This window comes from Cebus imitator, unplaced genomic scaffold, assembly GCF_001604975.1.
Source record: "Cebus imitator isolate Cc_AM_T3 unplaced genomic scaffold, Cebus_imitator-1.0 Scaffold316, whole genome shotgun sequence".
NCBI classification, from domain to species: Eukaryota; Metazoa; Chordata; class Mammalia; order Primates; family Cebidae; genus Cebus; species Cebus imitator.
Genome location: NW_016107631.1, coordinates 1,780,769 through 1,806,672, shown reverse-complemented (window position 1 = coordinate 1,806,672; position 25,904 = coordinate 1,780,769). Strand labels below are relative to the sequence as shown.

Sequence of the window (25,904 nt, the reverse complement as noted above, 5' to 3'; positions counted from 1 at the left end):
GCCCCCTCTCCCACAGCCCTCCTAAGGTTGACGAGGATCTGGGAGCAGATTGCCAGCCCTGCCCTGCTGCCTGTCCAGGTAAGGCCCACCCATGGGGCCTTACACTCCCATCGCTGCATGGCTTCAGATCCTTCCAGAAGGTCTGCATCTGGGTCAGGTCCACCTTGTTAAGGGGGATGGACACCTCCCCGATGGGGTCGTTGCGGCTGAAGCGGTCATAGTCCAGGACTTGGAGGTAGAGGATCCTCTGCACCACCTTCTCATAGGGAAAACCTGGGGGTACAGAGGAGTGCCAGTGAAGAGGGGGACAGAGGGGCCACACGGGGTCCAGGAGGCAAGGAAGGCCCTGGGAAGAGGAGGCAGGCCCTGTGCCCTCCCGCTGCCAACCCACTGGGCCAGCAGGCACACCAGATTGCAATTAGACCTTACTGAAGTGCTGACAAGAACTGTCACCGTCTCATGGGACTCCCTCAACAATTCTCCAAGGTCAATGGCATCTTGTCCATCTTACAGATGAGGCTCAGATGGCTTAAATTACTTGCCCAGAGTCCCAGCTAGTAAAGAGTAGAACTGCGGTCATCCATTCACCCATGCACCTTGTGTCCATCTCAGTGGATGGGCAGCTGCTGCCAATCATCCCGAGGCAGGTCTGGGCAACTGGCTCTGCCTAGGTGGCCACAGCTGCCAGGACTCAGGCCCTGGGAGGACTCAGGGCAGAGGGGCATGCGGGGGGCGCCGGTGGGAGGGAAAAGGCAAAGGCACAGAAGCAGGAGGTGACAAGTGTCCTGTGACTCTGCACCCCTCTCCTCCTGCCTGTGCTTCTGTTCTTCCTCCCGCAGCGTCCCCTTCTCTACTGCCACCTCCCTTGTCCAAGGCGCTGGCACCTCTTGCCTAGACAGCCCCAAGCGTCTCCAAACCGCCCTCCCCGCGTCCACGCTTTCTCCTATGGTCCATTCTCAACGCGGCTGCCAGAGAGATCTTTTAAAAATAGAAATTCCATCACGATGCACTCCTGCTTAAAGCCTTTCAATGGTTCCCAGTGCACTTAGAATAAAAGCCGGGCACCCTACCTTGGCTTCAAGTCCTTCCACAATTTGGCCCGGCTGTTCTCTCCCTGCTCGGCTTGTGACCGCTCTTCACTCAATGACTGGGCTCCAGCCACATCAGCCTCCTTCCTGGCCCTTCCACATCCCGACCCCTCCTGCCCTGGGGCCGGGCGCATGCTGGCCCCACCACGACCCCCTCCTGGAAACTCTCATCCTTCTGGTCTCAGCATTCTTTCCTGACATCCCAGACAGTGTCCGGTTATCCACTCGAGCACCTTTTCCGCAAAACATGTCACACGCGGTAACATTTTTCTTTCTCTTTCCCTGATTTTTGTCTGGCTCTCCCAGAAGGCTAGGATTCCCAGGAAGGCATCTCTGTTACCAACCACTGGATCTCCATGTCTAACACCATTTCTGGCACATAGTAGGCACTCGATACATATTGTTAAGTGAATGCATAATTGAACAGATGAATAAATGCCAATGGAATGGCCTGATGGAGCAGCAGCACTGTGCTGAGGTGAGGTGGGAGCTAAGGTCAGAGCGAGAGGAGCAGAAGGGGCTTGGATGGGATGGAGGAGGGAAGAGGGGGCCAGGGGCAGGTCTGAAGCCAGGGGTCACGAGCTCTTGGGAGGCTGAGTCAGAGGTGGGGCTGGCCCGGGAGGTGCAGGGCACAGGCCAGCCCAGAAGCCTGAGGTGAGGAGATTCTGAACCCGGGTGTGAACGGGAAGGAGGATGCCTGGAACCTCAGCCTGGCTGGTGCAGATGTGCACCAGCTCAGCTCCTGTGACCTGATCCCAGCTAGACACCAGAGGATTCCAGCACCTTCCCCAGAGATTCTGGAAGCACTGAGGAGCTCTGACAGGAGCAGGTGAGCTGGAAGAGGAGAGCCTCTGAATTTGTTCAGGGTCCCTTTCCTCATATTGAGGGAAGCTATGTCTTGCTTATTTCAGAGTCCCCCAGGGACCTAGCCCAGGAGACCCTTGGTATCGATTCAGGTAAAATGCATGAGGACAAGTGTTCTGGGAATGTTGGGAGCTCCAAGAGGTCCCTGAACCCGTCAGCTCTCATCAACACCAGAAGAGGCAAGCTCCTAGCTGCCAAACCCCTACTCATCCATCAGAATGGTCCCTCTTCTGAGAAATTTTCTTCAGCACCACCAAAGGGAGCTCATACTGGTTTCCTGCAGCTCCTGTCATGCTGTGTGTGACTGAGTTATCTACACATCTGTGTCTCTATTAGATCAGAAATGTCTTGAGGGCCATAATGGTGTTCATTCTTTTCTACACCCCCAGTATCTAGAAGAGTGCCCAGCTCATGGTTGTTGCTGGGTACTGGCTTGTGGACGACACTGGGGGATCAGAGTTCCGCTCAAAAACCTTGCTCTGCCAGCTGGCTACACAGACCTCCAGACAGCCGAAACCCTCACTGTTGAGCCATCTCTGCCCTCACGGTGCCTGCAAAGGAGGGGCTCCAGAGACACATGAGCATTCACTGCTCAGCGTCAGTGCCAGTTGGTGGGTGACCTGGCTGTCATCTTGCAGAAGAGGTGGGATGCTAAGTGGCTGGGACAGCAGATAAGGAAAGATCCCTGGGGTACACGGTGAAGGTTCTGGAAGGCTAGGGCTCAGGGCAGCTGGAGTAGGGATTTACTCTCCCTGGTTGAACCGGGGGCCATTGGCAAAGGGTTACGGCTTCTCTAAGCGGGGTCCTAGCACCCAAAGGCCCTGGGATAGAAATCACTCCTTAATCACACGTCCAGCTTCCTGGTTACCTTGAATCCTCAGAGATAAGAGATAAAGACCGGCCTTCAGAGAGGGCTTGCAGGAAAGAGAAAGGACATTTTTCTCAGCGGCCTCCAGGCATGGTTCAGAGCTGTTGTTCCTGTCCCATGCGGGGGAGGGGGTCAGAACGGCAGCAGATGGAGTGTGTTTAACAACCTGGTGTCAAACGTTTGCTGGGTGTCAGGCACTGTTCTGAGCTGCCTCTACAACTCACTCATTTGTCCAACCCTCACTATTATCATCTCTGTTCTGTAGATGAGGAAACCAAGTCATAGGGAGGCTCAGGAACTCGCCCAAGGTCATGCAGCCAGTAAGCTTGGCTCAGAAACTTGCCCAAGGTCAAGGGTTGGGAATCGAACCCAGGCAACGTGGGCCACACCCTGTGCACTGAACCACTACACTCTGGTGGCTTCAGGGTGCTCCAGCTCTGAGTCCTACGGGTGCCTCCCTCCCTCCCTTCCTGCCCTCCTCAGGATCAGCTCTGTGTCTGGGCTGAAACGCCAGGCAGCGGCCTGGCTTCCCTCCTCGGCCTCTGGCTGATGCTGGCTCCACTCGGCTCCTGTGACCTGATCCCAACTAGACACAAAATGCATCAGGTTAACCGGGCAAAGACATTGCCTGTGTGGGAGCGCATGTGTGTGTGGATTTGCGCCTGTGCATGCAAGCAGGTGTGCGCGGAATTGTATCTGCTCTTGTGTGTGTCTGTGCACTTGTGGGGCTGCAGGTGTGTGTACACGTATGCATCTGTGCATGACCACATGTGTGGTTGGGCAGGGGGATGGCGGAAGGCAAGAGGTGACCATGGCGGGAGGAGGGCGGCACTAGCCTCACCTTCGAAGAGGAAAGTCTCATTCCAGTGGGGGTTTAGGTTCTTCCGCTTCACCTTGGTCTCCAGCTTGTGTTTCTTGTCGGGCAGCAGGTAGATCTTGACAAAGGGGTCGCTGGTGCCGCTGAAGTCCTTGGCCGGCAGCTCCTGGGCCTTCATGATCTTCACGGTGAGCGTGGACTCCTGGAAGTTGTAGCCGACGCTGAACTGGATCCGGCCCAGGTTCTCTCGGCTGCAGCCCTCGTGGGCCTCGTCCTCCTCGGAGCCTGGGGAGAGCTGAGGGTAGGGGAGAGGCCACAGGGTTGGGGAGGACTCTACTTCCCCTATGTCCCCACTGCTGCCCAGCACGGGCAAGAGGCCAGAGGAGGTGGCCAGTCCCACACTCACGTCCACCGACGCTGCTGAGGCTCAGAGGGCAGGTGCCTTGACCAGGGTCTCCCAGGAGGGGAGGGAAGCGGGGAGGGTAGAGCTGAGACAGCCCTGTCTCCCGAGCCTCGGAGCCATATGCATGACACCTATTTCCCAGGCTCTCCTCGCAGCTCTGGGCCTGCCGCCTGCCCCAAGCTCCAGCTCAGCGGCCTCGCCTCCCTGGCCCCAGCTGGCCTGGCATGCGCTGGGGTTTCTGAGCCCCCCTGACCTCCCTGCCCTCCCATGGCATGGGAGGGGCCTCTGTGGATGCACTGACACAAACCTGGGCTACACAGCAGATGGGGAGGCTGCTCATATTGCAAGAGAGTTTACCACAATAATTCTTTGGAAAGTGACTCTCTGGGGTGTGGAGAATGATGTGATTTACAAAATGAGAGAGGCAAGTTTTCAGGAGCAATGTCTGTTCGTGTAAGGCAGAATCAATCACTAGGGACGTGAAAAGCGCAGACTCCCCAGGCCCCATCCCCAGCCAGTCTGACCAGATGGAGCTGGTGTGGGCCTGGGCATCAGTGCTGTGTAAAAGGTGCCTCAGGCCGGGCGCAGTGGCTCACGCCTATAATCCCAGCACTTTGGGAGGCCAAGGCGGGAGGATTACAAGGTCAGGAGTTGGAGACCAGTCTGGCCAACATAGTGAAACCCCATCTCTACTAAAAATACACAAAATTAGCCAGGTGTAGTGGTGTGTGCCTATAATCCCAGCTACTTGGGAGGCTGAGGCAGGAGAATCAAGTGAACCTGGGGGGTGGAGGTTGCAGTGAGCTGAGATCCTGCCATTGCACTCCAGCCCGGGTGGTGGTGCAAGACTCCGTCTCAAAAAAAGGCACCTCAGACCTCAGATGACTGTACCACCCATCAGGGCTGAGGGCTGCTGGGAGCGAGGGTGCTTGGGCTGACCCAGCAATGGACAGTCACACAGAGGCAGGGTGGGCATCTCACTGCATCCTGACATGGAACCACAAGAAGCAGCTCGGAGGTGGACCTCCTGGCCACGTGTGTGAAACTGTGGGCACACTGGAAGTACCTGCCAGGGTTTAGAGCCCTGCCCACCCTCCAGCTGCCTGACAGCAGCCCCAGGCCACTGACCACAACAGACCCAGTTAGGGGACCACATGGCTAAGGCACCCCTGTCTCGAAAATCTCCCATGATGGGTGGATGAGGGATGGAGAAGGACTCTGGGTACACAGTTAAGACAAACTGCAGGCACCCGTTCTCTCCCTGCCTCTCCTGCAGAAACCTGCTTTGTGCTCTCTCCTTCACCCCGGAGGGGCAGCCCTAGGCTCTGAATGACTAAATAAGATAGATAATAACAACGCACACAGTGCGCTCCTACCACAGCCGGAAACTCTCACATCGTCGCCTCCTTACTGAATCCTGACAAAAGCCAGGTGAGGCAGGTGTCACCACCCTCTAGCTGAGAAGACTGGCTCAGAGAGGTTAAGTCACATGGCCAAGACTGCACAGCAGGATGAACCCTCTCTGATTCGAAATCCTGCTCTTTCCACTAAAGCAGGCCCACACCCCAGGGCAGCACTGAGGTGTCCCCCTCAAGCCAGCAAAGATCCGCGGACTTGCCATGCCAGGTGAAAAGCGTCAGATGCCACTCATAATAGTTTTTTGTTTTTGTTTTTTTTGAGATAGGGTCTCACTCTGTCGCCAAGGCTGGAGTGCAGTGGTGCAATCCTGGCGCACTGCAACCTCCACCTCCGAAGGTCAAGTGATTTTTGTGCCTCAGCCTCCTCAGTAGCTGGGACCACAGGCTTGCGCCACTACGCCCGGCTAATTTTTGTACCTTCAGTAGGGACAGGTTTTCGCCATGTTGGCCAGGGTGGTCTTAAACTCTTGGCCACAAGTTATCCGCACCTCGGCCTCCCAAAGTGCTGGGACTACAGGTGTGAGCCACGTACCCGGCCTCACACTCATAATAGTCACCACCATGGACTGGCCGCCCACCTCGCCAAACCCTGCCCTGTGCCCTGTGCCTTGTCCTCACTGACCTCTTACAGCATCCCAAAGAGGCAGGCACTGCACTCCCACTGGAATACTTGGAACACAGGTGGAACACTTTCCCGAGATTGAATGCCCAGTGGGAACGGAACCCAGTTTAGCACCCAGGAATCCTGAGTGCCCTTCTACCTGCGGCTTGCTCTTGCACTCAGATCTAGAGTCTGGGGCTTTACCTTGGTCCTGCCTGGATGGGGGCAGGGGTGCTGAGCTGCCTTACAGCAGAAGATGGTCCCTCCAGCCCTCACCCCTTGGCTGATCCAGATAACCCCACAAGCCCCACCGCAGCCCCACCGAGAATGTGGCTTACCCCCCCAGAACCTGCTTTTCCCTGATGGTCTTTTTTTTTTTTTTTTTTTTTTTTTTGAGACAGAGTCTCGCTGTGTTGCCCAGGCAGGAGTGCAGTGGCATGATCTCAGCTCTCTGCAACCTCCACCTCCTGGGTTCAAGCTATTCTCCCACCTCAGCCTCCCAAGTAGCTGGGACTACAGGCACCTGCTACCACACCCAGCTAGTTTTTGTATTTTTAGTAGAGATGGGGTTTCACTATGCTGGCCAGGCTGGTCTTGAACTTCTGACTTCATGATCTGCCTGCCTCGGCCTTCCAAAGTGCTGGGATTACAGGCACGAGCCACCCTGCCCGGCCTCTCTGATGATCTTTCCCCCACTCATGCCAGCACCATACCCTTTGACCCTGTGTTTACATCTGTAGAGTGGGGACCGTGAAACCTACTTTGTGGGGTCCTGGGAGAGCTAAGCGGGTCCATGTCCCTTCTAGAGTTCTGCTCCGTGACCTGACCCACTGGCAGAGGGACCGAGTAACTGGGGCACATGAGTGGAGAGTGCCAGCAAAGATCATTCGCCCCCCCCCCCATGCTTCTCAAGTTGAGGGGGAGTTGCTGGTGACTGCAGCCCAACTGGCCCCAGCCCCACCTGAGGTCCCTCCGGTCCCTCGGCTCTTGGCTTCCAAACAGTGTGGACTTGGGAAGGCCTGGGCTGGCCAGGCGGGTTTCACCTGCGAAAGGGATGGTGGCTCTGTGCCCACTCCCAGCCTTCCCAAGCCATAGCCCTGAGCCCTAATTACTAAGCTGGGACAGAGCCATCTCTATGGCAACCAGGTTGGCCACGCCATCAGAGTCAGGGAAGGTGCTACCCGAGCCCCTGTGCCAGAAAAAGTCAGCCTCAAAAAGCAGCAGGCTATCCCTGTGCCAGGGCAGGAGATGCTCAGAGGCAGGTGTGGCCTGGCCGCTTCTCGGACACCTCTGCCCCTCAGTCCCTTCTCTGGCCAGCTCTGGGTGCTCCACTCTTGTCTCTCCCTCTTTTTTTTGAGATGGAGTTTTGTTCTTGTTGCCCAGGCTGGAGTGCAGTGGCACGATCGCGGCTCCCTGCAGCCTCTGCCTCCCGGGCTCAAGTGATTCTCCTGCCTCAGTCTCCCAAGTAGCTGGGATTACAGGCATGCGCCAGCATGGTCAGCTAATTTTGTATTTTTAGTAGAGATGGGGTTTCTCCATGTTGGCCAGGCTTGTCTCGAACTTCCGACCTCAGATGATCCCACCCACCTTGGCCTTCCAAAGTGCTGGGATTACAGGCGTGAGCCACTGTGCCCAGCCCACTCTTGTCTTTTGACCCCCAGCTTCCACCGCCCAGGGTCCGGAGACCAGGACAGGCTGAGGTCACAGTGAGCTGATTCTGCCCTGCTTATCTTATCATGCCTGTTAATGTCAATGACCTAGCATTGGCACAGAGCTGTGCAATTAGACTCTGCCTTCCCACCTCTGAGCATCCTCCCAGCACAGGAGAGGGAGATGAGGCCTGTGCTTCCTTCCGCTGGCTGCAGCTGTCGGCCCCTCCCTGGGGGCACCAAGGGGGCAGGCAAGCTGTCTGGGAAGAGGCCATCCCTTCTGGGAACCTGGCTACCAGGAAGGTGTAATGAATTAAGGGGCTGTGCAGGGAGGCAGGGTGGCCTGTGGCAATGGCCCATCCAGAGGGGAGGACAGCTGGGGCCAGTCTGCCTGGGTGGGGGAAGATGGAAGCAGAGCAGCGGAGGGCCAGACACACAGGGGCCTGGGGGGTAGGAAGAAGGGGAGAGGTGCGGAGGCCCAAGGCGACCCGATCTGGATGTGGAAAATCTGATGGTCTAATGTGGATCCAAGGAAAGCACAGGATAGGCCGGGCGCGGTGGCTCATGACTGTAATCACAGCACTTTGGGAGGCCGAGGCAGGCAGATCACTTGAGGCTAGGAGTTTGAGATCAGCCTGGCCAACATGGTGAAACCCTGACTCTACTAAAAATACAAAAATTAGCTGAGCATGGTGGGCACTACTGTAATCGCAGCTACTAGAGAGGCTGAGGCAGGAGAATCACTTGAGCTCAGGAGGTGGAGGTTGCAGTGAGTTGAGATCGTGCCACTGCACTCTAGCCTGGGGGACAGAGTGAGACTGTCTCAAAAAAAAAAAAAAAAAAAAAAAAAAAGCAGGCTCTTAGGCCCTACCTAACGACCAGCGATCTGCATTTTAATAAGGTTCCTGGGGGATGCCTGTGTACATAGCAATTTGAGAAACACCAGGCTAGAAGGGGCAGTGGGGATGGATGGTTAGAGCTGGCTGGAATCCTACGTGGCAGAAGGGTAAGGCTCTGGTGCCAGGGCAGTGGGTGAGGGGCTGGGAGTTCCCAAGCCTACTTCCTACTTCCTTCTCTCTACAGGAGGGAGGGGTTCAATGCGAGGAGATGAAATGTCCCAGGTCAAGACCAGTAGGAACAGAGTAGGTGCTGGTTCCCAACCTCATCACCTCTTCAAGCCTTCCTGGGACTTCTGAGCTGCTGAGCCTTTAAGTGATTCCTGCCTGCCAATCTCCCATTTTCTCCCTCCAGGGGCTCTTTGGAAAGCGCGGTCGGGGCACGCGGCTGTGACTCACTGCTGCCCCCTGGAGGTGCCATGGGAAACCACAATCTCTGCTTGGGCCAAACAACCTAGAACTAGGATCCCATTGGGTTAGAGGCCTTGGATGGGGTGTGGACAGGAGCACCCCACCACAGCTGTCCCCTCAGAGGAGCCAGGACCAGTGGATTCCTGCTGTCCTGCTCTCAGGGGCCTCCAGCCATGGGAATGGGGGAGGTCGTTGGGCTAGGCCTTCCACCCCAGACCTCCACTTAAGGGGACACCATTCCTGGGAGGGGACACCCTCTCCTCTGAGTCCTCTGCCCACCAGCTTTTCCTTCTAGAATCCTGAAAATGTCTTGCATGAGTGGGTTTGCTTTGGCCCCTTCTCAATCCACAAAGGGACCAAAGCAGGATTGGAATTCTTATTTTCACTTGTCAAAGGAAGAAATGGAGACATGGAGAAGATGCTTTGGTGAAAGAGCTGGCAACAAGCCCAAGCCTTGCACACTCAGTCATCAAGCGCCCAGTGGTAACGGGCCTGGCTCTCCAGGCTGCTTCTGACCCGCTTTCCCTCCCTGGACCACTCCCATGCCGTTGCCAGTTCCCACACACATCCCTCTTCTCCCTGCCCCGGCCTCCCAGCCCAGGCTCCCCCATTCTCACCATGAGCATCTCGCTGGTGAGGGAGTTGACGAGGTCTGAGACGGAGGAGTGTGGCTCGGTCCGGCGGTCGGACTCATCATGGGGTGTCTGGCCTGGCACCGGGGCTGTGTTCACTGCCTTCCCTCCTGCAGGCAACCTGGGGGCAGGGGAGTCCGAATGAGATTGGGCTAGGGAGTGAGCTGGGTTGGGCACCCCGGCCTGGGGGGTGGCAGGACCTTCTCTGTAGACCCCAGCAGCTGTCAGTACTCCTGTCCACGTGGACACCTGGTTTTCCCTGGAGACCCATGCCCAGGACCCATTCTCCTTGCAACCTCTGCCCCAGGTGACTGTGGCTTAACTACTCATATAGGGGATATTTTTGGGGGCATGCCCGTTCTTCCTTTTCCCCAGAAAACCCCCACCCTCCAGTCATTGGCTTGCATAGTTGGTCTCTGAGCTGTCCATCGCCCCCACTCCCCAGAGGCTGGTGCTATTCCACCCACCCCCAGACTGGAAGGGGGAGGCTCCACCATGGCGTGGTGTGTCCAGGTGCCTCTCCGCGTCATTACCCTCTGCAAACATGCCCAGAATGTCTGTCTCCCAGACGCCCCACCTGTGTTTGCTTGGGCTCATCAAGAATCCTCTTTCCACCCTCCAGACACGAGACTGACCAGGTGAGGCCAGGATAACTTTCCATAGTGACAGAGTGTTCTGTATTTGTGCTGTCCAGTGGAGCAGCCACATGCCACACGTGTGCATCTGAGCATTTGCAATGTGGCCAGTGTGGCTGAGAGCTGAAATTTTAATTTTGTCGAATGTAAGCTCATTTAGGTTTAACAGTCCCCTGTTGGATAGGGTGAGCCCACACCCCTGCTCCCCAGTTCCCATCCTTCTCCTACTTGCTGAAGACTGTGCATTTGATAAGGCTGTCACCCAGGGTCACAGAAAGACGGGCACCACTGAGAAGCCCTGTCTGCACCCAACTCCATGCTGTTCCCAGGATGCTGGGCTCTCTGACCCAGTGGCTGGGTGGTGAGCCCAGGCTCCGTTTAGCCGGGGCTCAGGAAGGGGGGACTAAAAGCCTGCCCAGGGACCAGGCTGGAATGTCCCATGAGGAGGAAGAGAGGTGGGGGTAGGCAGGAAGGAGACGGGGGATCAGTAGCATGAGGCTCAGGACAGGCTAAAACAGAACAGCTTTGAGAGCACACAGACACAAACTGGGAGCCACACGCTGAGGGTGGACATGAGCTAAGGCACTCTGGTAGAGACCAGCCTCCAGCACACAGACGGCCATGACAGGCAGACAGACAGACAGACATGCTTAGAATATGCCAGGCCCTGAGGGGAGACATGAGGATCCAAAAGCAGGGTGTGCACACACACACGTGTGCGCACACACACACACACAGGTGTGCACATGTACACACACACATGCACACAAGCCCTACAGACACCCAAAGGAGCAAGGAGAGGGCGGCACGGGGCCTGGGCAGGCCAAGCAGAGCAGCAGTGACGACACACATACAGCGATGAGCACGAAGGGATGCCAAGAGGAGGCACACTGGGGAGACCTAGGCATGCCACGTGTGCACGTGAACGGGGACAAACTGAAATGGAAAAGGCAGGGAGTGATTTCAGGGCCCAACATCTTGATTATCAGAAGCACGACACACCTGCTGTGAAAACCTGGCTCTGCCTCTACAACATAGAAACACCCACTCCACCCAGCGACAGGTGCGTACTCCTCCCCAAGGGCCATGGCACACATGGACATATGGACACACACACACACACACACACACACAGAGGACACGTGTTCACACAGGCAGGCAGGGGGAAGGAAAGGAGCCTGAAACAGCTGGAGAGGTAAAGTCAGGTTAGAAACAGAGCGGGAGAGCGGGGAGAGTGCGAGATTGACTGCTGAAGGTATGAGAACATCAGAGTTATTTGGCCACGCCACAGCGTCGGCACAGCTGCCAAGCAGCCTGGGAAAGATGGTCAGCGCCACTGAAGCTGTCGGAGGTCACAGGACAGAGAGACAGAGGTGAGAGGCACAGAGAGAGGCAGAGGGAGAGGCCGAGGGGCGCATCACCAGCCCAGGGCAGCCCTGTGGGGAGCAGATGGGAGAAAGGAGACAGAGGGAGAGAGAGGCCAAGAAAGTTAGTCAGAGACGTGTGAAGGCTGCCGGGTGGACGAGGGGACAGGGAGGAGCGTGCGGTCAACAGGAGAGGCAGAGAGGAGGCGGGGGACACACACCGTGACAGAGGAACATGGTGGCTTCAGAGTAGGGAGAGCAATGGGGGGAGGCCTGGTCCCCGCCTTGCCCCGTCCCCCACTTGGGGTGGGGGTGGGCCGCGGTGGAAACCATTTGGATCCCAAGGAGCAATGGTGAAACGATGGCAGACTGCATGAGGGGGTGGATGGAGCAGAGTGGCTGAGGGTGGAATGGGCGCAGCAGGGCGTGGAGCCAGGGCCTCCCTCCCCTCCCCCTCCTGGGACCGCACTCTGAAGTGCTGTGCTGAGGCCCAGGAGCTGAAGTATCCAGGATGGGGGACTTCAGGGACACAAAACCGTGGGAACAGAGGCAGTGACTGGCCCTCCCTTCTCCTGCTGCTTGCTGGACATGCTCCCATGTTGCCTGGAACCTGGAATGGTCACTCCTCCTCCTGGGACTCTGTCTCCCATGAGCCTGCTGCTAACAGACCAAGGGGGCTGAGTGTCTTCCCCAGTGACAGCCAAGGGCCACCACCCCTTCCTCCTGGTCAAGGGTTACCTAGGGAGGGAAGGGCAGGAATGGGGACAGAAGGGCAGACCATGGGTCTATTCTAGAAGGAAAGGCTGAAGAGGGAGGGACAGATCCCCCAAGGCCACCACTCCCAGGTCTGAGGGTCCAGGAACTCAGAGGGGTGGCACCCTAAGGTGCTCAATGCCCAGTGGGTGGTACCAATGCCAAGCTTTGGGAAGGGGAGAGTCTGCTGGGAAGGAAGCACTGGATTCTGGACTCCTGTGGCAGCCTACAACCCAAGAAGCACCCCAGGGGCCATGAGAAATGAGTTTCCAGGATGGGTGGGCATGATGAGGCGGGAATGGCACAGTCCACTCGGAAAGTCAGGCCGGGTGGTGGCAAGGGCGCATGGCCTCCACTCCCACACCCACCTTTCCCAGGAAGGCAGGGGACAAGCAGATGTGATGATCAGAAGGGATGGGTGTGTTAAATATGGAGTGAGACCCAAGAGGTGAGGAGGTAAAAATAGACTGCGGGTGACGATGGAGCCAGTTCATTAACACATGGGTGACGTGAAATCTCGTTTCCAGCCTGCATCTGCTCCCTCACGCTTCACACCTTTCCCAGCACCAGTCTCATGTTATTAGCGGGGCATTCAGAGGACTCCAGTCACCCCCTGTGTCTTCTCGCCCCTGGCCCTCCCAGTGGCCCTCTGACTGCTCTGCAGCCCAGCTTTGAGGCCCTGACTCAGGAAGTCACAGCTCCTTTAGTGCCCAGTGGGTGGGGGCTGGCAGGCTCTGCTCCTCCTGTATCCCTCTATGTGGGCTCAGGGCTGACACCAATTGTGCCACTGAGTGGAAGACCTGACCCCACTCTCTAGAGACTTCCAGACTTGCCCACCACAGACCATGCCACTGTGGACTCAGGATGGGACGAAACTGAGAGGGGTGGTCTCCAGGAGCCACCAGAGGGACAGGCGAGCCAGCTGTCTGCTTCTCAGCCTATCCACCCTCCCTAGCCCACATGCCCAGGGGCAGTCCCTTCTGACTCCTAGGGGACTCTCAAGAGCCTCAGGATGGCCCGTCCAAATAGTCCCTGCGCAGCTCACAGGACACATGCTCCAGCCCAGGGGTCTGTTTTTTCACTCATTAAAAGCTTTGCATATCTGACCCTGAGGGGCCATTCCTTAGAGGTTGCCCCAACCAATCCTTCGCTGGCCAGAGTAGTGAGAACCCAGACAGGGGCTGTGAGTCGCCCAAGGATGCAGAGTGAGGCTCAGGCAGATCCAGAGCTGGAAGGCAGTTGTCTTGGCTGCCAGGCCACACACTCTCCTGCAGGCCTTTGGTCTGATGAGAAGCAGACCCGATCAAAGTGACAGCCCCTCCTCCCATGATTCCCAATGGCTAATTCATCCTGGGAACCACAGGTATGGTCAACCCAACTAAGCTCAGGCATCTAATGGCCCCAGCTGTGGGATGTCACCTGAACCCTGTGACCTCCCTCCCCTACCCTTTCCCCGTGAGCAGCATCCCCCCTTCCCTGAGACAGGGGACAGAAGGAGCTGCTTCCCTGAATTCCCGATAGCTGAGGCTATGGCAGTTTAAATGCCCAGCCTTCTTCTTGGCCTGTGCTGTGGCTATACAGGCTATTCCCAGTCTCCGTAGGGTCCCGAGGCCAGCAGCAGTGACAGGGAATCCAATGAAGCCAGGCCTCACCCTTGCTCAGGATGGCTGCCTGCACCGCTCCGGGCCCTCCCCAGCTCCCTCCTGGTGCCCTGGCTCGGGGCGAGCCTTCTATTTATCTCTGGTCACCAGGCCTCTCCCGTGCCCCAGACCCTCCCACCGTGGATTCCTCTTCCATCAGCCAAGCAACCCAATGGGACCTCCAGGCAAGAGGGAGGTTGAGGGGGTGGGGATGAGGGAGAACAGGCTGGCGCCCCTTCCCTAACATCCCCCCCACCCACCAACCACCAGAGAAACAGGGATTTCTGGTTGGGGTGGGGACAGAGATGAAATATGGAGGGGCAGCAGAGAGGAGCCAAGCAGGAAGATGGGGCAGAAAAGGCTGCGCTTGCTCCGGGCTGGGGCAAGCATGCCGGAGAGCAGGCCTGATCCAGAATGGTCCCAGGATGGCCGCGAGTGGCCTCAGACCCCGGGGACACCACCGAGGTGGCTGTGTGTGAGGGCACCGGCTGGGGAGAGGGCTTGTCCTCCCGCTCCAGCATCCGCTGAAGGCACCACCACCTCGTCCAGCAGCCAGGGCCGGTCGAGGCAGGTGGCCTCTCCGCGCCTCCTCCTCTGCCGCCGTCGCCGCAGGCCCTCGCCTGTGCTCATACCTCTTGTCCCCCTGAGCGTTCTGGTTCTGCTGGGTTCCTGGGTTTTGCAGGTCAGGGATATTGGCAAAGTCATCCTGCTCCGAAAGCCCTAAGACCAAGGATAGCACCACCATCCGGCCTTCCCTGCCCAGGGTGGGCAGCCCACCGGCCAGGGTGGAAAGAGGAGGCCCCGTGGGCGGGGGCGGGGGGAAGGAGAGAGAGAGAAAAAGAGAGAGAGAGAGAGAGACAGAGACAAAGAGAGAGAAGAAAAAAGTGTAAGAAACTGGCCCTGCAGGAAAGAAAGCAAACTTCAGCAGTGTCAACAGTCGCAGGATACAGTGGGGATAGTGAAGGCAGGAAGGGAAGGGAGGCGTCTATGCCTGGAGACTCCGCCAGCCTGAGCCAAGAGCAAGACTCTCCAGAGCTAAACTGCAAGGGGCTGGGCAGAGGCCTGCAGAGGTGGCCCATGGCTGGGACAGTCCCAAGGGAACCCGGTGGGGGTGGGGGTCGGGCGGGGGGAATGGAGCATAGGCCCTGGGACACCATAGATTTCCAAAGGCTAATGCGTGCCCAGCTGGACTCGCTCTGACCATCATCTGGGCCACCGGGAGAAGAGGGAGGGGCTCCATCACTATCCTGCACCGGCACCTTGCAGGCTTAGAAAGTTTTGAAATCCAATGGGCACGGCATCCTGTCCTCTGGAAGCCCTTCAGAGACAATGCCGGGTCATGGTCAACCAGACATCCTTGAAGCCAGGCGGGGATACACAAGCCTCAGGCTCCTGGATACACAAGCCCATCAGAGGATAAAGAAAGTCCTTTGTGGTATATGACGACCCGGCCATATCGGCTGTCTCCTGTGTCCTCCTTGCTGGAGATCCAGGGAATGACCACCACCGCTGACCCCAGGTCACGGGCCTTTCATTGGAGAAGCGGTCCAGAAGGCCTCACGAGCAAAGGCGGTGAGAAAGTGCAGGAACTTGGCAAGGTCTGGAGAAGATTTCGCAGGACTGCAGGGACCCTGTGCCTGCAGTGCGAGATCGTGCTTTCAAGGAGCATGGTCAAGGCTGAACAGGGGGTAGCCAGGAAGGCGAGACTCTCGGAGTGGACATGTGGGCAGCCATGTGAGGCCAGGTGTGACACCTTTAGTATGGGGCATTCTCAGAGCACCACTGGGCAACTTGCCAGAGTCTTTGTGAGGTCACCCACATTTGCCAGGGAAGAAAAGGAAGCATCGGTGGTGACCCTGCTGTCGCTGAAGGCCATCAGAGTCTGTGAGCATTTTCTGGGTGCTTTGTGGAGCTCCTCCAGCGTGGGGCCTCTCATCAGGACAAAAGGAGAGGGAGGGGTCAAGAAGGGCCAAAGGGAAGATGGTAGGGCTGATGGAATATTCTGGAAGGGAGAGGATGCTGGGTCAGGAAGTCTACCACTTCAACCACTGTGAAGGAAGGCAAGGTTCGGAGAGAAAGAACTTGCCCTAACTTCTCAGAGCGGGTTTCAAAGAGGGAACAAACACATGAGAAATAGCCTCTGAAGGGAGGGATGAGGGCATGAGGGTCCTGGAAAATGGGACATTACCTCTGGGGTCCCAGTGAACAGAGGGAGCTAAGTGGCTGTTCTGTCCTTCCCTGTCTTTGCATTTTTGGTCCTGGGCACAGTTACTCCAGGCTGACACTTGTGCCAGCATCTAACTTTCGGGAAACAACTCTGTCCCTTCCCTTAGGACGAATCCTCGTTTTCTTTGTTTTCTGCCCACTGGTGCTGTTTCAGAGTTGGTAAAATTCCATTTGGCTGCTTGGGAGCTAGTTGTGCTGGGGGAAGGCAAACTCAATGAAAACAACATGTTTTTTCCCCGGTTAATGCATTTTTCAGATACTCCTTTTTCTCTTCTTAAAAACAGAACAGCTCCTCTGCATAAATTCCCGATTCGTCACTCTCTCCAGCTCTGCAGGCCGCAAGGGTGAGGACGAGGGGCAGGGGCTGGAGAGTGGAGGGAGAAGCTGGCAATGTTGGGGGCATCAGGGCCATCAAGCAGGGGGCTGCTGCCTTCCCTGAGAGGGGTGGGTGGGGTCACGGGGGGCCGGGACAACCCTTGCCACCTGCCTCTCTACTGGGGCCACCAGTGTTTGGGCGAGAGAAGAGCCTCAGAAGCAGGGCAGCTAAATTATAAGGCAGGGGGCAAAGTACGGCCCACGAGCTAACAACGGTTTTTACATTTTTAGAGGGTTGTTTTAAGGAAAAAACAGAACATGTGATGGAGATCACATGCATCTTGCAAAGCCTACATTATTATCTAGACCTTTCTAGGAAAAGTTGGCCGACCCTCAAGGTGAATTCTGGAGGTTGCCAGCAGCTTCGGGGACGTGAGACTGCCCCTGGGGCACAGAGTGGGGACAGAGGATGCTGTTGCATGCACGACGCTGGACCAATCCCAGTTAGCTGAGAAGGCGGGAGGCAGGGAAGAGATGGCACCCAGGTTCCCGGCAGGCCTCTGGCCCAGTCTGATGGCTGCTAGAACAGGATGTAGGGTGATGGCTGTGACAAGGCAGTCTGGGGTGAGGAGGCACAGGGGGCTGCAGGGGCCGTGCAGGCTCTCAGTCCTGTTCAAGCCACGCAGAACCAATTCCTCCAACTCTCCGAGATCCATGCCAGGACCACAGCCTCTGTCCCAAAACAAACTGCCAGCTGGAAGCCGGGAGGCTCTTCTGGGCACCTTGTCTGGTGCAGGTGTCCAGTTAGATTCCTGAAGGTCTTCGAGTGGGATAGAGCCTCAGAATATGGTGCCCTGATTTGCCAAGGAGAGTCGCAGGCAGCATGTCTGGCTGGCTGGGGCCATGGGCCACTTGCATGGCTACGGGAAGCTGGCACAGTGGGGCCTCTTCGAGTAGGGTGCCTCTCCCATGGCAGCACTCCCATCTGCCCAGGAAGCCCCGGCTGAGGTGTCGGGGAGAGACAGGATGCTCCGAGGACGTGCTGGCCTTCAGAATCCCTATATCTTGCCAATGCTTCCCTCTCCTCCTCCCTTTCTCCTCTCCCAGGCTTAGTGCGCTGGTCTGCTCCGTGAAAAGTGCTCCCAGGGAAGACCTGGGCGATGGGAATAATCCCCAAGGCCTGGAAGGAAGCTCTCGTTAGGGTGGAGGAGGGGTGATGTCGGGGATGGCAGCCCAGACCTCTTAGGCTCTGAGAGTGGGGACAAATGTTTAGAGGGATGCTGGGGAGGGGGCTTCCTGAGTGAGTCCCCTCCAGGGAGAGTAAGGGTGGGCGGATGGCTGGAGGGAATGGTTAAGGTTAGACACTGCTGGTGTATTGTTACTTCTTAGGCCTGTATACTCGAAAGAATGCTCCGATTTAGAAACAACCTTTTCTAAAGCTTTGGGGCAACGTCTCAGGTTTGTCCTCAGGGGATGGGTCATTACTGGAGGAAGGAGACTTGGGAAGCCAGGGCAGGGGCTGGAGGACAGGTGGCTACAGAAGGTCAGAGAGATGGGGGAGGGCTGGTGGCAGGGACCGGGACAGAGGAAGTGAGACGCAGGGAGGGGTATGGGCCAGGAAGGCTGGCAGAGTCGGGTTACAGGGAAGAAGTAAATTGCAGGGGAGGAGGTGGGGCTGGAGATGAGTAAAAGGGATGGGTTTGGGAGCTGAGGGGGTAAGAGAGAGGTTGCAGGAGCAGAAGGAAGACTGGCAGGAAGGCCAAGAGCAGCCTGGGACTAGCCGGGAAGAAGAGATGTATCTCAGGGCATTGTCTAGTGTCTCCAACTAACTTTTAGGGGGGAACTTCCCGGAGCCCTAGAACACTGAGGGGGACAGGGGTCCTCATAGGGAGGTGGCTCAGAATCCTTCCATGGTGGTCTTCAGGCATGAACCACAAGACACCAAGGAGGGGGCTGCCAAGTCTGCTTGGCACCCTGCCAAGGGGATGGAGGGCCAGGAGGCACACACGACCAGCTGCTCCCAAGGAGATGTGGGGGGCAGGAGCCTGGGTCGGGGAGGTGGGGCCGGTCCGCTCAAGGGGAGGACTTACAGGAAGGATTTCATGTCCAAGCCTCGGTTTCGAATCTGCCCCACCACGTGGTCCCAGCTGCCCGGGTTGGAGCGGCTGCGGCCCCCCGCCGCCCGGTACTTGGAGCCGGCCGAGGTGCCCTGCCGAGCCTGGCTCCGGCCATAGGCCCGGGGGTTGGGGCCTGGCGCTGAGGCCATGTGGGCCTGCAGCTGGCCCAGGCTCTGGCTGGTGGTGGGCTGGCTGGGCTGCCGGCCCCGCTGGTGCTGGTTCAGCGGCTGCTGCAGGCTCTGCTGCCGCATCAGGGTGCGGGGTCGCTGGCATTTCGGCTCTCCCGTGGAGCTGGGGATAGACTCAAGGGTAGTGGCCGTGGACAGGGTGGAGTCCTCGAAACTTGGGGCAGGTGGAGGAGAGGAGAGAAAGGAGAAGCAGGTGAAGGGATCACAGTGGAGGAGAAAGAAGCCGAGGGCCAGGACTAGGAGGCCCCAGTGCAGGGTGCGCGCTGCTGGACCTCGCCAGGCCTCCATCGGAGCTGTCGCCGCTGCTGTCGCCGCCACCGCCTTGCCCAGGTGGCTGCAAAGCCCTTGCACCCACCCTGAGGCCTCAGGTCGGCCCCGCCCACCCACCTTCTGGCCCTGGCTCAGCTAGTGCCTGAATACCTCCTGGCTGGGCCGACCTTCCTGCTGGTCTGAGTGGGCTGCGAGTGCTGCTGAGGCTGTGTGGTGAAGGCAGGTCCCCAGGGCCCTGCGGCTGCCTGTCATGTTGGAGTGGGAGGGGTGGAGGGAGCTGCTGTGGCCCTCCCGCTGTCCCGCTTGGGGACACCAGGAAAGTCTGCCTCTGTGTTTTAAGTACTGCCATCCTTTGGAGACAGGAAGAAATCCAGGCCAGTGCAGAGCTGGCCTAGTAATCCTGGGGAGGCCAGGGAAGCCATCAGTTCTTATACTTTGTCCACAGAGGCGAGGAAGTAGCAGACCTGCGCCCTGTGGCCAGCCTTAGGATTCAGGCTCTGGCGTGGATCTTTCCAGGGCTCTTTGTTTCCTAGGTCCAGCATCCTCTCCTGGGACCTTGGGAATATCTCCCAGTTAGAGGACTGGACCAAGGAAAGAGCGCAGGCAAAGTGGGAGCCCAGTGCCCACTCCCCCGACACTTTGCCACAGTTTTAACGGAGAAGGGGGTGACTATCTTTGATGCATTTGCCAGGGGGTGCTCTCCCACAGGCCCCTCAGTGTCTGTGAAATGCACTGGGAAGTGGGGCAAGGAGAGAGAGGAACTAGGACATGGCTGGTCAGATGCAGTATAGCCTCAGAGAGACCTGGGTTCAAACCCTGCCTCTGCGACTGACTGAATATGGGACTTTGGAAAAGTTACTCCACATCTCTGGGCCTGTTTCTTCATCTACCAAATGTGAGTAATAAAATAATCTCCAAGCTTCCTCTGTCACAGAGTTGCCATGAGGACTTAATGAGGTGTGCTGTATTGAAGATGCCGTACTAGTAAAAGGTCGCCGTGCCAGCAGCTGCAGTCAGAAGTCTCTGGCCTCCTCTGGGGAGCCTGTCTGCTTCATGCGCGGGCTGGAGATTTCACCATATCCCATAAGCAGGGCCAGAGCCAGGCTGCCTCCCAGGGCACCATAGTTAGAGACTGGGCTGAATGAACAGCTTTGGGTGAATCATTTCTCATCCTGGAGCCTCAGGGGTTCCAACCTCCTCCTCCTCTGTCTCTTCCCTCCACCTCTCAATCCAATGGTCTAGGGCAGGGATTAGCAAGCCATGGTCTGTGGACCATATTTGGCCTGCTGCTTGTCTCTGCAAAATAAAGTTTTATTGGAACCAAGCCATTGGCACGAGTTTACATACTGTCTCTGGCTGCTTTCATCCCACAATGGCAGGGTTGAGTTGTCGTGCAAGACTGTATGGCTTATAAAGCCTAAGTATTTCCCAAGTGGCCTTTTACTGAGTAAGTTTGCTGGCCTCTGGTCTAGGGCCATTGGGCAGCCGAGTATCCCCTGGGCTGCCCAAGGGAGAAGGCCCCAGGGCCCTTGGGAGCCACTTTCACCACAGCAGCCAGCCCTCAGCTTTGCTCACCCTCTGAGCCTACCCTGGGAACCAAAAGACAACAGTTAGGCTACCCCTGTGGGCTGAGAGAGAAAGAAAAAGAGAGAGAGCAAAAGACGGAGAGAAAGAGTATAGTAAAGAGAGAGAGAAACAAAGAGAGAAGAAAGCAAAACGTGGCTTTAGCTGGGGTCTTGGAGGGGCGGCAGGCTTGCCTGACTCAGGCCTGAAATCGGGGCTACCTCCAGGAGCAGGCCCAGGCCTGGCTGGCCAGGTAGGCCCACAGCTCCCTGGGGGCAGGTCGAGGCAGAGGGAGGGCGGCACAGTGACAGTCACCTCCTCCTCCCCCTTGCTGACCTCATTTTGGTTTCCTATCACATCGAAAATTAGTCCAATTTACAACCTCTCAGTCACAGGAAACTCAAATTGGTTCCTCCAGGCCTGGAACCAGCTGATGGCATGGAGGCCTAGCTGGCCTGGAGACTGGCCAGGGCAGGCTAGGAGGGTGGGGCACTGGGCCGGGCTCTTTGAAGGGTGGGTGGCTTCCCTGTGGGATCCTCCTGAGGCCAGATGTCGGGAGAAATTGGCTTGTGTGCACTCAAGCCAACTAGCGAATGAGATCTCAGCACGGTGGCCTTCAGTGGTCCCAGTGGCAGAAACCACAGGTCTTCTGAAAAGAACGAGGAGGGCCCTCAGTTGAGGCAACAGGATGGCCCAACAGCTAGGAAGGGGTCAGGGGTGTTGGCCTTTTTAAGTGGGAGGCTGCTCTATTAGCTGGGAATGAGGCAGTTCCAACTTCTGAAAATGGAATTTCTACCCCAAGGGGTGAGACTGGTCACAACTCAAGGGACTCAGGGCCTAGAAGGGCTCTGCTGAGGGGAATTGGAAGTTTCCAAAGGCCAAGATGAGAACAAAGCTGCCTCATGAGAATATACTATCTGTGGAGAACAGGGACCCAGCCTACGTCCATCAGCCAAGAGTGGGCCTGTCTGACAAGCTCAGACAGCTATTAAAGAGGGGATGGCTGCTTCTGCCTGACGTCTAGAACACCTGATGACATCTAGCCAGAGAAGCTAGCTGGGGTCTGACAACCCAACCTTCAGGAATACACTGTCCCAACAACCAGTGGTGGGATAGCTCGTTGACCAAGACTGGGACAGCCAATGGGGATGGCTGAGATGAGGATGAACCGATGTGGCAGCCTGCGGCTGCTTGTGAGTGGCTTCCGCAACAGATGGTGTATGGTTCAAGCAAGACTGGGACAGCCAATGGAGTCACCCGATGGTCAAAAATGGAATGGCTCAACTTCTAGGTCTAGAGCCATCTGCTGGCCGTAAGAGGGAAGGCCCGGGAGCTGACGAGTGAGTCTCAGGCTGAGAATGGGCCAGCTCCCAGGATGAGGTGGAACAACCACAGACCTGCTGCCCATGGAGAGATGACCTGGTGGCTGAGATGGGGCGGCCAATAAAAAGAGGATGGGATGACCCGGGGACTGAAATGAAGTTGCCCTGGGGGCAGAAAATGGAATGACCTGGTCATTGGCAAAGGGAAGGACTGATGGGGCATCAGCCAGAGGCTGGAATGCGATACTGTATGGCTGAGTTCGTTGTGCCAGATGGCAAGGACGATGGGAGAGTCTCATGAAGGGATGGAATGAGCCAGGGGCCGAGGACGGCACCTCTGGGGGCAGCAGCGGGCATGCCAGGGGTCCCGCTGTCCACCCTGGCAGGGCAGGCCTGAGCTCACGGCTCCGGCAGCCATGGGGTGCCATCACTCACTTGGACAAGTTGAGCTTCCCTGCGGCCAGGTGGCTCTGCACCGTCCGCCAGCGGCCTCTCCCCGCCTTGCCACCGCTGCCCGGCTCGCTGGGGGCAGCCCCGCCGCTTCTCAAGGCGTCCTCTCCGGGTGGCGGCACCGGCGCCGGCTTCTCCCCCAGCCGGCCTTCCCGCTCCACCGCCAGCCCCGCCGCGGCGGCCACTTTGGCGCCTGACAGGAGGGTGCCACTGGAGGCATGCACAAGGCAGCCAGGCCAGAGGGGCACCAGGGGTGGCGGTGGGGGAGAGAGGGCGGGCCACATGTGGGGGTGGGAGGGTGGAAGAAGAGGAAAAACAACAACAGATAAAAGGAAGAAAGAGACAGTGAGAGAGGAGGAGGAGAGAGACAGACGGACAAGAGACAGACAGAGAGAGAGAGAGAGACATCAGCACTGCAAATGGGTTAACAGCAGAGCCTGCAGAGAGGAAAGAGGGGGACCGGGCGGGCTGGGGGTCGGAGAACAACGCACCACGACAACGGAGGGGGGCCCCTCCCCACCGCCTGGGGCAGGGGCGGCGGGGGTTGGGGGAGGGCAGCCACCTCCACTCTATCCCACAGGACAACGAAGGGTTAACGACGGAGGAAGAGCGGGCTGTCCAGGCCAGGAGGCCCCAAGGCAGGGAGAAAGAGAAAGCCGTGTTAGTCAGAGTTCATCACCACCACCACCACCATCACCGCCACCACCGCCACGAACCACCGACCACCGACCACCGACCACCGAGCAGCCACGGCAGCACACAGCGGGAAGGAAGCAGCGACCACAACCGGGGGGGCAGGACCCAAACGGGCAACCCCATCCTGACTGCACAGAGGTGGGGTGGGCCCCGGGACCAGCGAGGGGGGCCAGGTGTGGCTGCCGAGGGGGCTCTCCTGCAAGGCTGGCCCTGGGGGAGGGGACGGGATCGGGCAGGCAGGTGGATGGGGGCAGGAGGGGTTGCTCGTCTCCATGGTCGGCCTGCCCATGGGGTGGATGGGTGGGGAAGTTGGGACAGGAGCAAGAGGAGAGAGGGAGTGAGGGGGGCCAGGGGCGGGTGGGGGTGGGAGGAAGGAAGGAGGGTGTGCGCGGATACTCGGTACATATGATCAAACCAGGTAAAGTCACTCACTTGAGGGACAGTCGTGGGTCGCCATAAGGGGCGTAGGGTGAAATGTTTAGAATAAACTCCTTGGGAGGGTAGGAGCTCCATTTCTGCTGCACTGTGCTCTCATTGTTATTCCAAAAGTCTCTGTCTAGATCACTGGAGGGGCAGAGAGAGAGGGGAGAAAACAGGGAGATACAAGAAGAAACAAGAACTGCAAGTCCTGCGGGGGCAGAAGGGACCAGGACCCAGGGGCTGGGCACAGAGGGCGGGGCTTCGAGGGTCAGCTCCTGCGGGAGGAAGAAAGGCAGGCGGGCACTGCAGACTGTGCCTGGCACACGCAAGCATACACGCACACGCACACCTGTGCAAGCACACCCACGCACACATGCACACACTCGAGGGCCGGGAAGCCACACACAAAGGAGGCAAGCGGCAGGCAGCGGACTGGAGCCTCGCACCTGGAAAGCTGGTGGGAGAGAGAAAATGATGAGGTGGGGGACAGAGGGGAGAGGGGTTGAGGACCAGGCCTGAGGTGAGCAGAGGGAGTGGGAGAAGGAGAGTGCTTGTTTCTGGCTGAGGGAGCTGAAAGGCAGATCAGGCCCCGCTGCCAACTCGCTGGGCCCTTCCTTTCCTGGCCTCAGTTTCCCTGCCTGTCAAAGGAGAAGATGGGCTGTAACTGCTATACCATCAGCTCTCTCACTGCAGAGTAGAAGCTCTAGTACTAAAAATCCCTGTTCTCTCCTCTTCCACCTTCTCTTCACTGGGGTCCTCCTGGGACAAGCCCAGCCCTGTGTCCATCTTTCTCCTCCCATTGGCCTGAGGGGCTCTCTGGCTTCCTCTGCTCTCTCTTCTACTCCATGAGGCTGAGCTGCAGCTTTAAACTCAGACTGGGGGATCTTAGTTGAGCTGGAGATTGTATTCTTTGCAAATGTGGCAGCTGGGTCACCCCACCTCCCTGAAAGGGGAGCATTCCCAGACCTCTAAACTTGCTGAGGATGTCACCAAGGCAACCAGTGGGCCCTTCAGTCCTTTGTTCTGGGGAGTGTGTAGCGGGAACCTGTGCTTCTCTGGGTGTGTCTTTGGCCTGCCTGCTGGGGCAGCCCTTCCCTGTGCCCCTGTCCCTTTCCAAGGTGGAGCTGCTGGGTCTGGAATGGACCCTCACCCTGGACTTTCCACCTTCTCCTGAGAACATGGGGACTTGCAGGTGGAGTGAGTGGTAGAAGCCTTGGCTGGTGGAGGGCATGACCTGGAAACCCTGGGAGCCAAGGACAAGTGGCACTGCCAGCTCATCAGGCTACTGGGACCCCAAGAAGCAGGGCTGGGAGTCCAGGGGGAATAGAGACAGTGACTATTCTGGAAGGCAGCCATGCCTGAGGCACAGGAATGCCTCTAGGGAAGAGGCCCCCTGTGGAGCACTGGGGTGGGCATGGAGAGGGCTGAGGTTGTGCCGCTCCCCAAAGCCAAGGTAGGGCAGTATGGGCAAGGGTGCCATGCCCGCCCCCCAGGATCAAGCAGACATGTTCTTGGGGGACCTCCTTCTTCCTCCATTTAGAATTTGACCTTAACCTTGGTTCTCAACCTCAAGACTCAGGCACAAAAGAGAGAAAGATGGAGAGAGGCTGAGCTGCCACCACAGACCCAGATGAGATGGTGGCATTGGGTATCTCCGGTGTAGACAGATCTCTCTGTCCAGAGTACACCTCTGAAATGTCTCACAGGGGACGCTGTGCACAGGGCTCAAAGCCAAAGCATAGAGCCTGCTCACAGGGGCAGTAATTGGCGGGTTTGGAGGAGGCAGGACAGGCTCCAGAGGAACCTATTCCCGTGACAAAAATTCCCCTTCCCACCACAGTTGTCCCTTCCCGGCAGAGCCTCACACAGGGTATGGATGGGGCCTCCCTGTGTCAGGGAGATGAAGCAGGTAGGAGCCTCCCTTTCCTGCTGCCTCCAGAGCTCCAGAATCTAGGGCCATCCAACCCTTGGTCCCAGAGAAAAAGCCCCCAAGAGTCACCACTGCCAGACTTGTTTCCCACCCTGTGTTCTGAGGAGCTCCAGGGTCCCTCAAGTTTTTCCACTGTGGTACTGGAAAAAACAACCTTTGATTAAAGAAATTTGGCAAAAACTGATTCCTTTACCGCAGGGCTTCTCAGAGCTTTTAATGTGCCCATGAATATCAGTATTGTCAAGTGGGAGACAGAGTATGCAGTGTTCCCCAAATGTATTTGGCCATGGGACCCCTGACCCGTGGAACAGCCATGACTCATCTATGGGGCACAAGGACTCTGAGGAACACAGTTTGGAAAGCACTGC

The 25,904-nt window shown here is 57.6% G+C and overlaps 1 protein-coding gene across 7 annotated transcripts in view; it reads right to left on the bottom strand.

Annotated features, from left to right (window-relative positions):
- Positions 1–25,904, bottom strand: part of SYT7 (synaptotagmin 7) — a 66,297-nt gene that overhangs the window by 8,719 nt on the left and 31,674 nt on the right. Inside the window, exons 4-10 of one of the 7 annotated variants that reach the window (XM_017503855.2) lie at positions 23,619–23,750; positions 22,476–22,700; positions 18,671–19,039; positions 14,672–14,794; positions 9,633–9,768; positions 3,662–3,932; positions 104–273 (exon numbers count right to left, since the gene is read on the bottom strand). In XM_017503855.2, coding sequence (XP_017359344.1) covers positions 104–273; positions 3,662–3,932; positions 9,633–9,768; positions 14,672–14,794; positions 18,671–19,039; positions 22,476–22,700; positions 23,619–23,750 — 1,426 coding nt within the window. The remainder of the gene's footprint in view (positions 1–103; positions 274–3,661; positions 3,933–9,632; positions 9,769–14,671; positions 14,795–18,670; positions 19,040–22,475; positions 22,701–23,618; positions 23,751–25,904) is intronic. The other 6 variants (XM_017503857.2, XM_017503856.2, XM_017503858.2 and 3 more) reach the window with 6 other exon arrangements.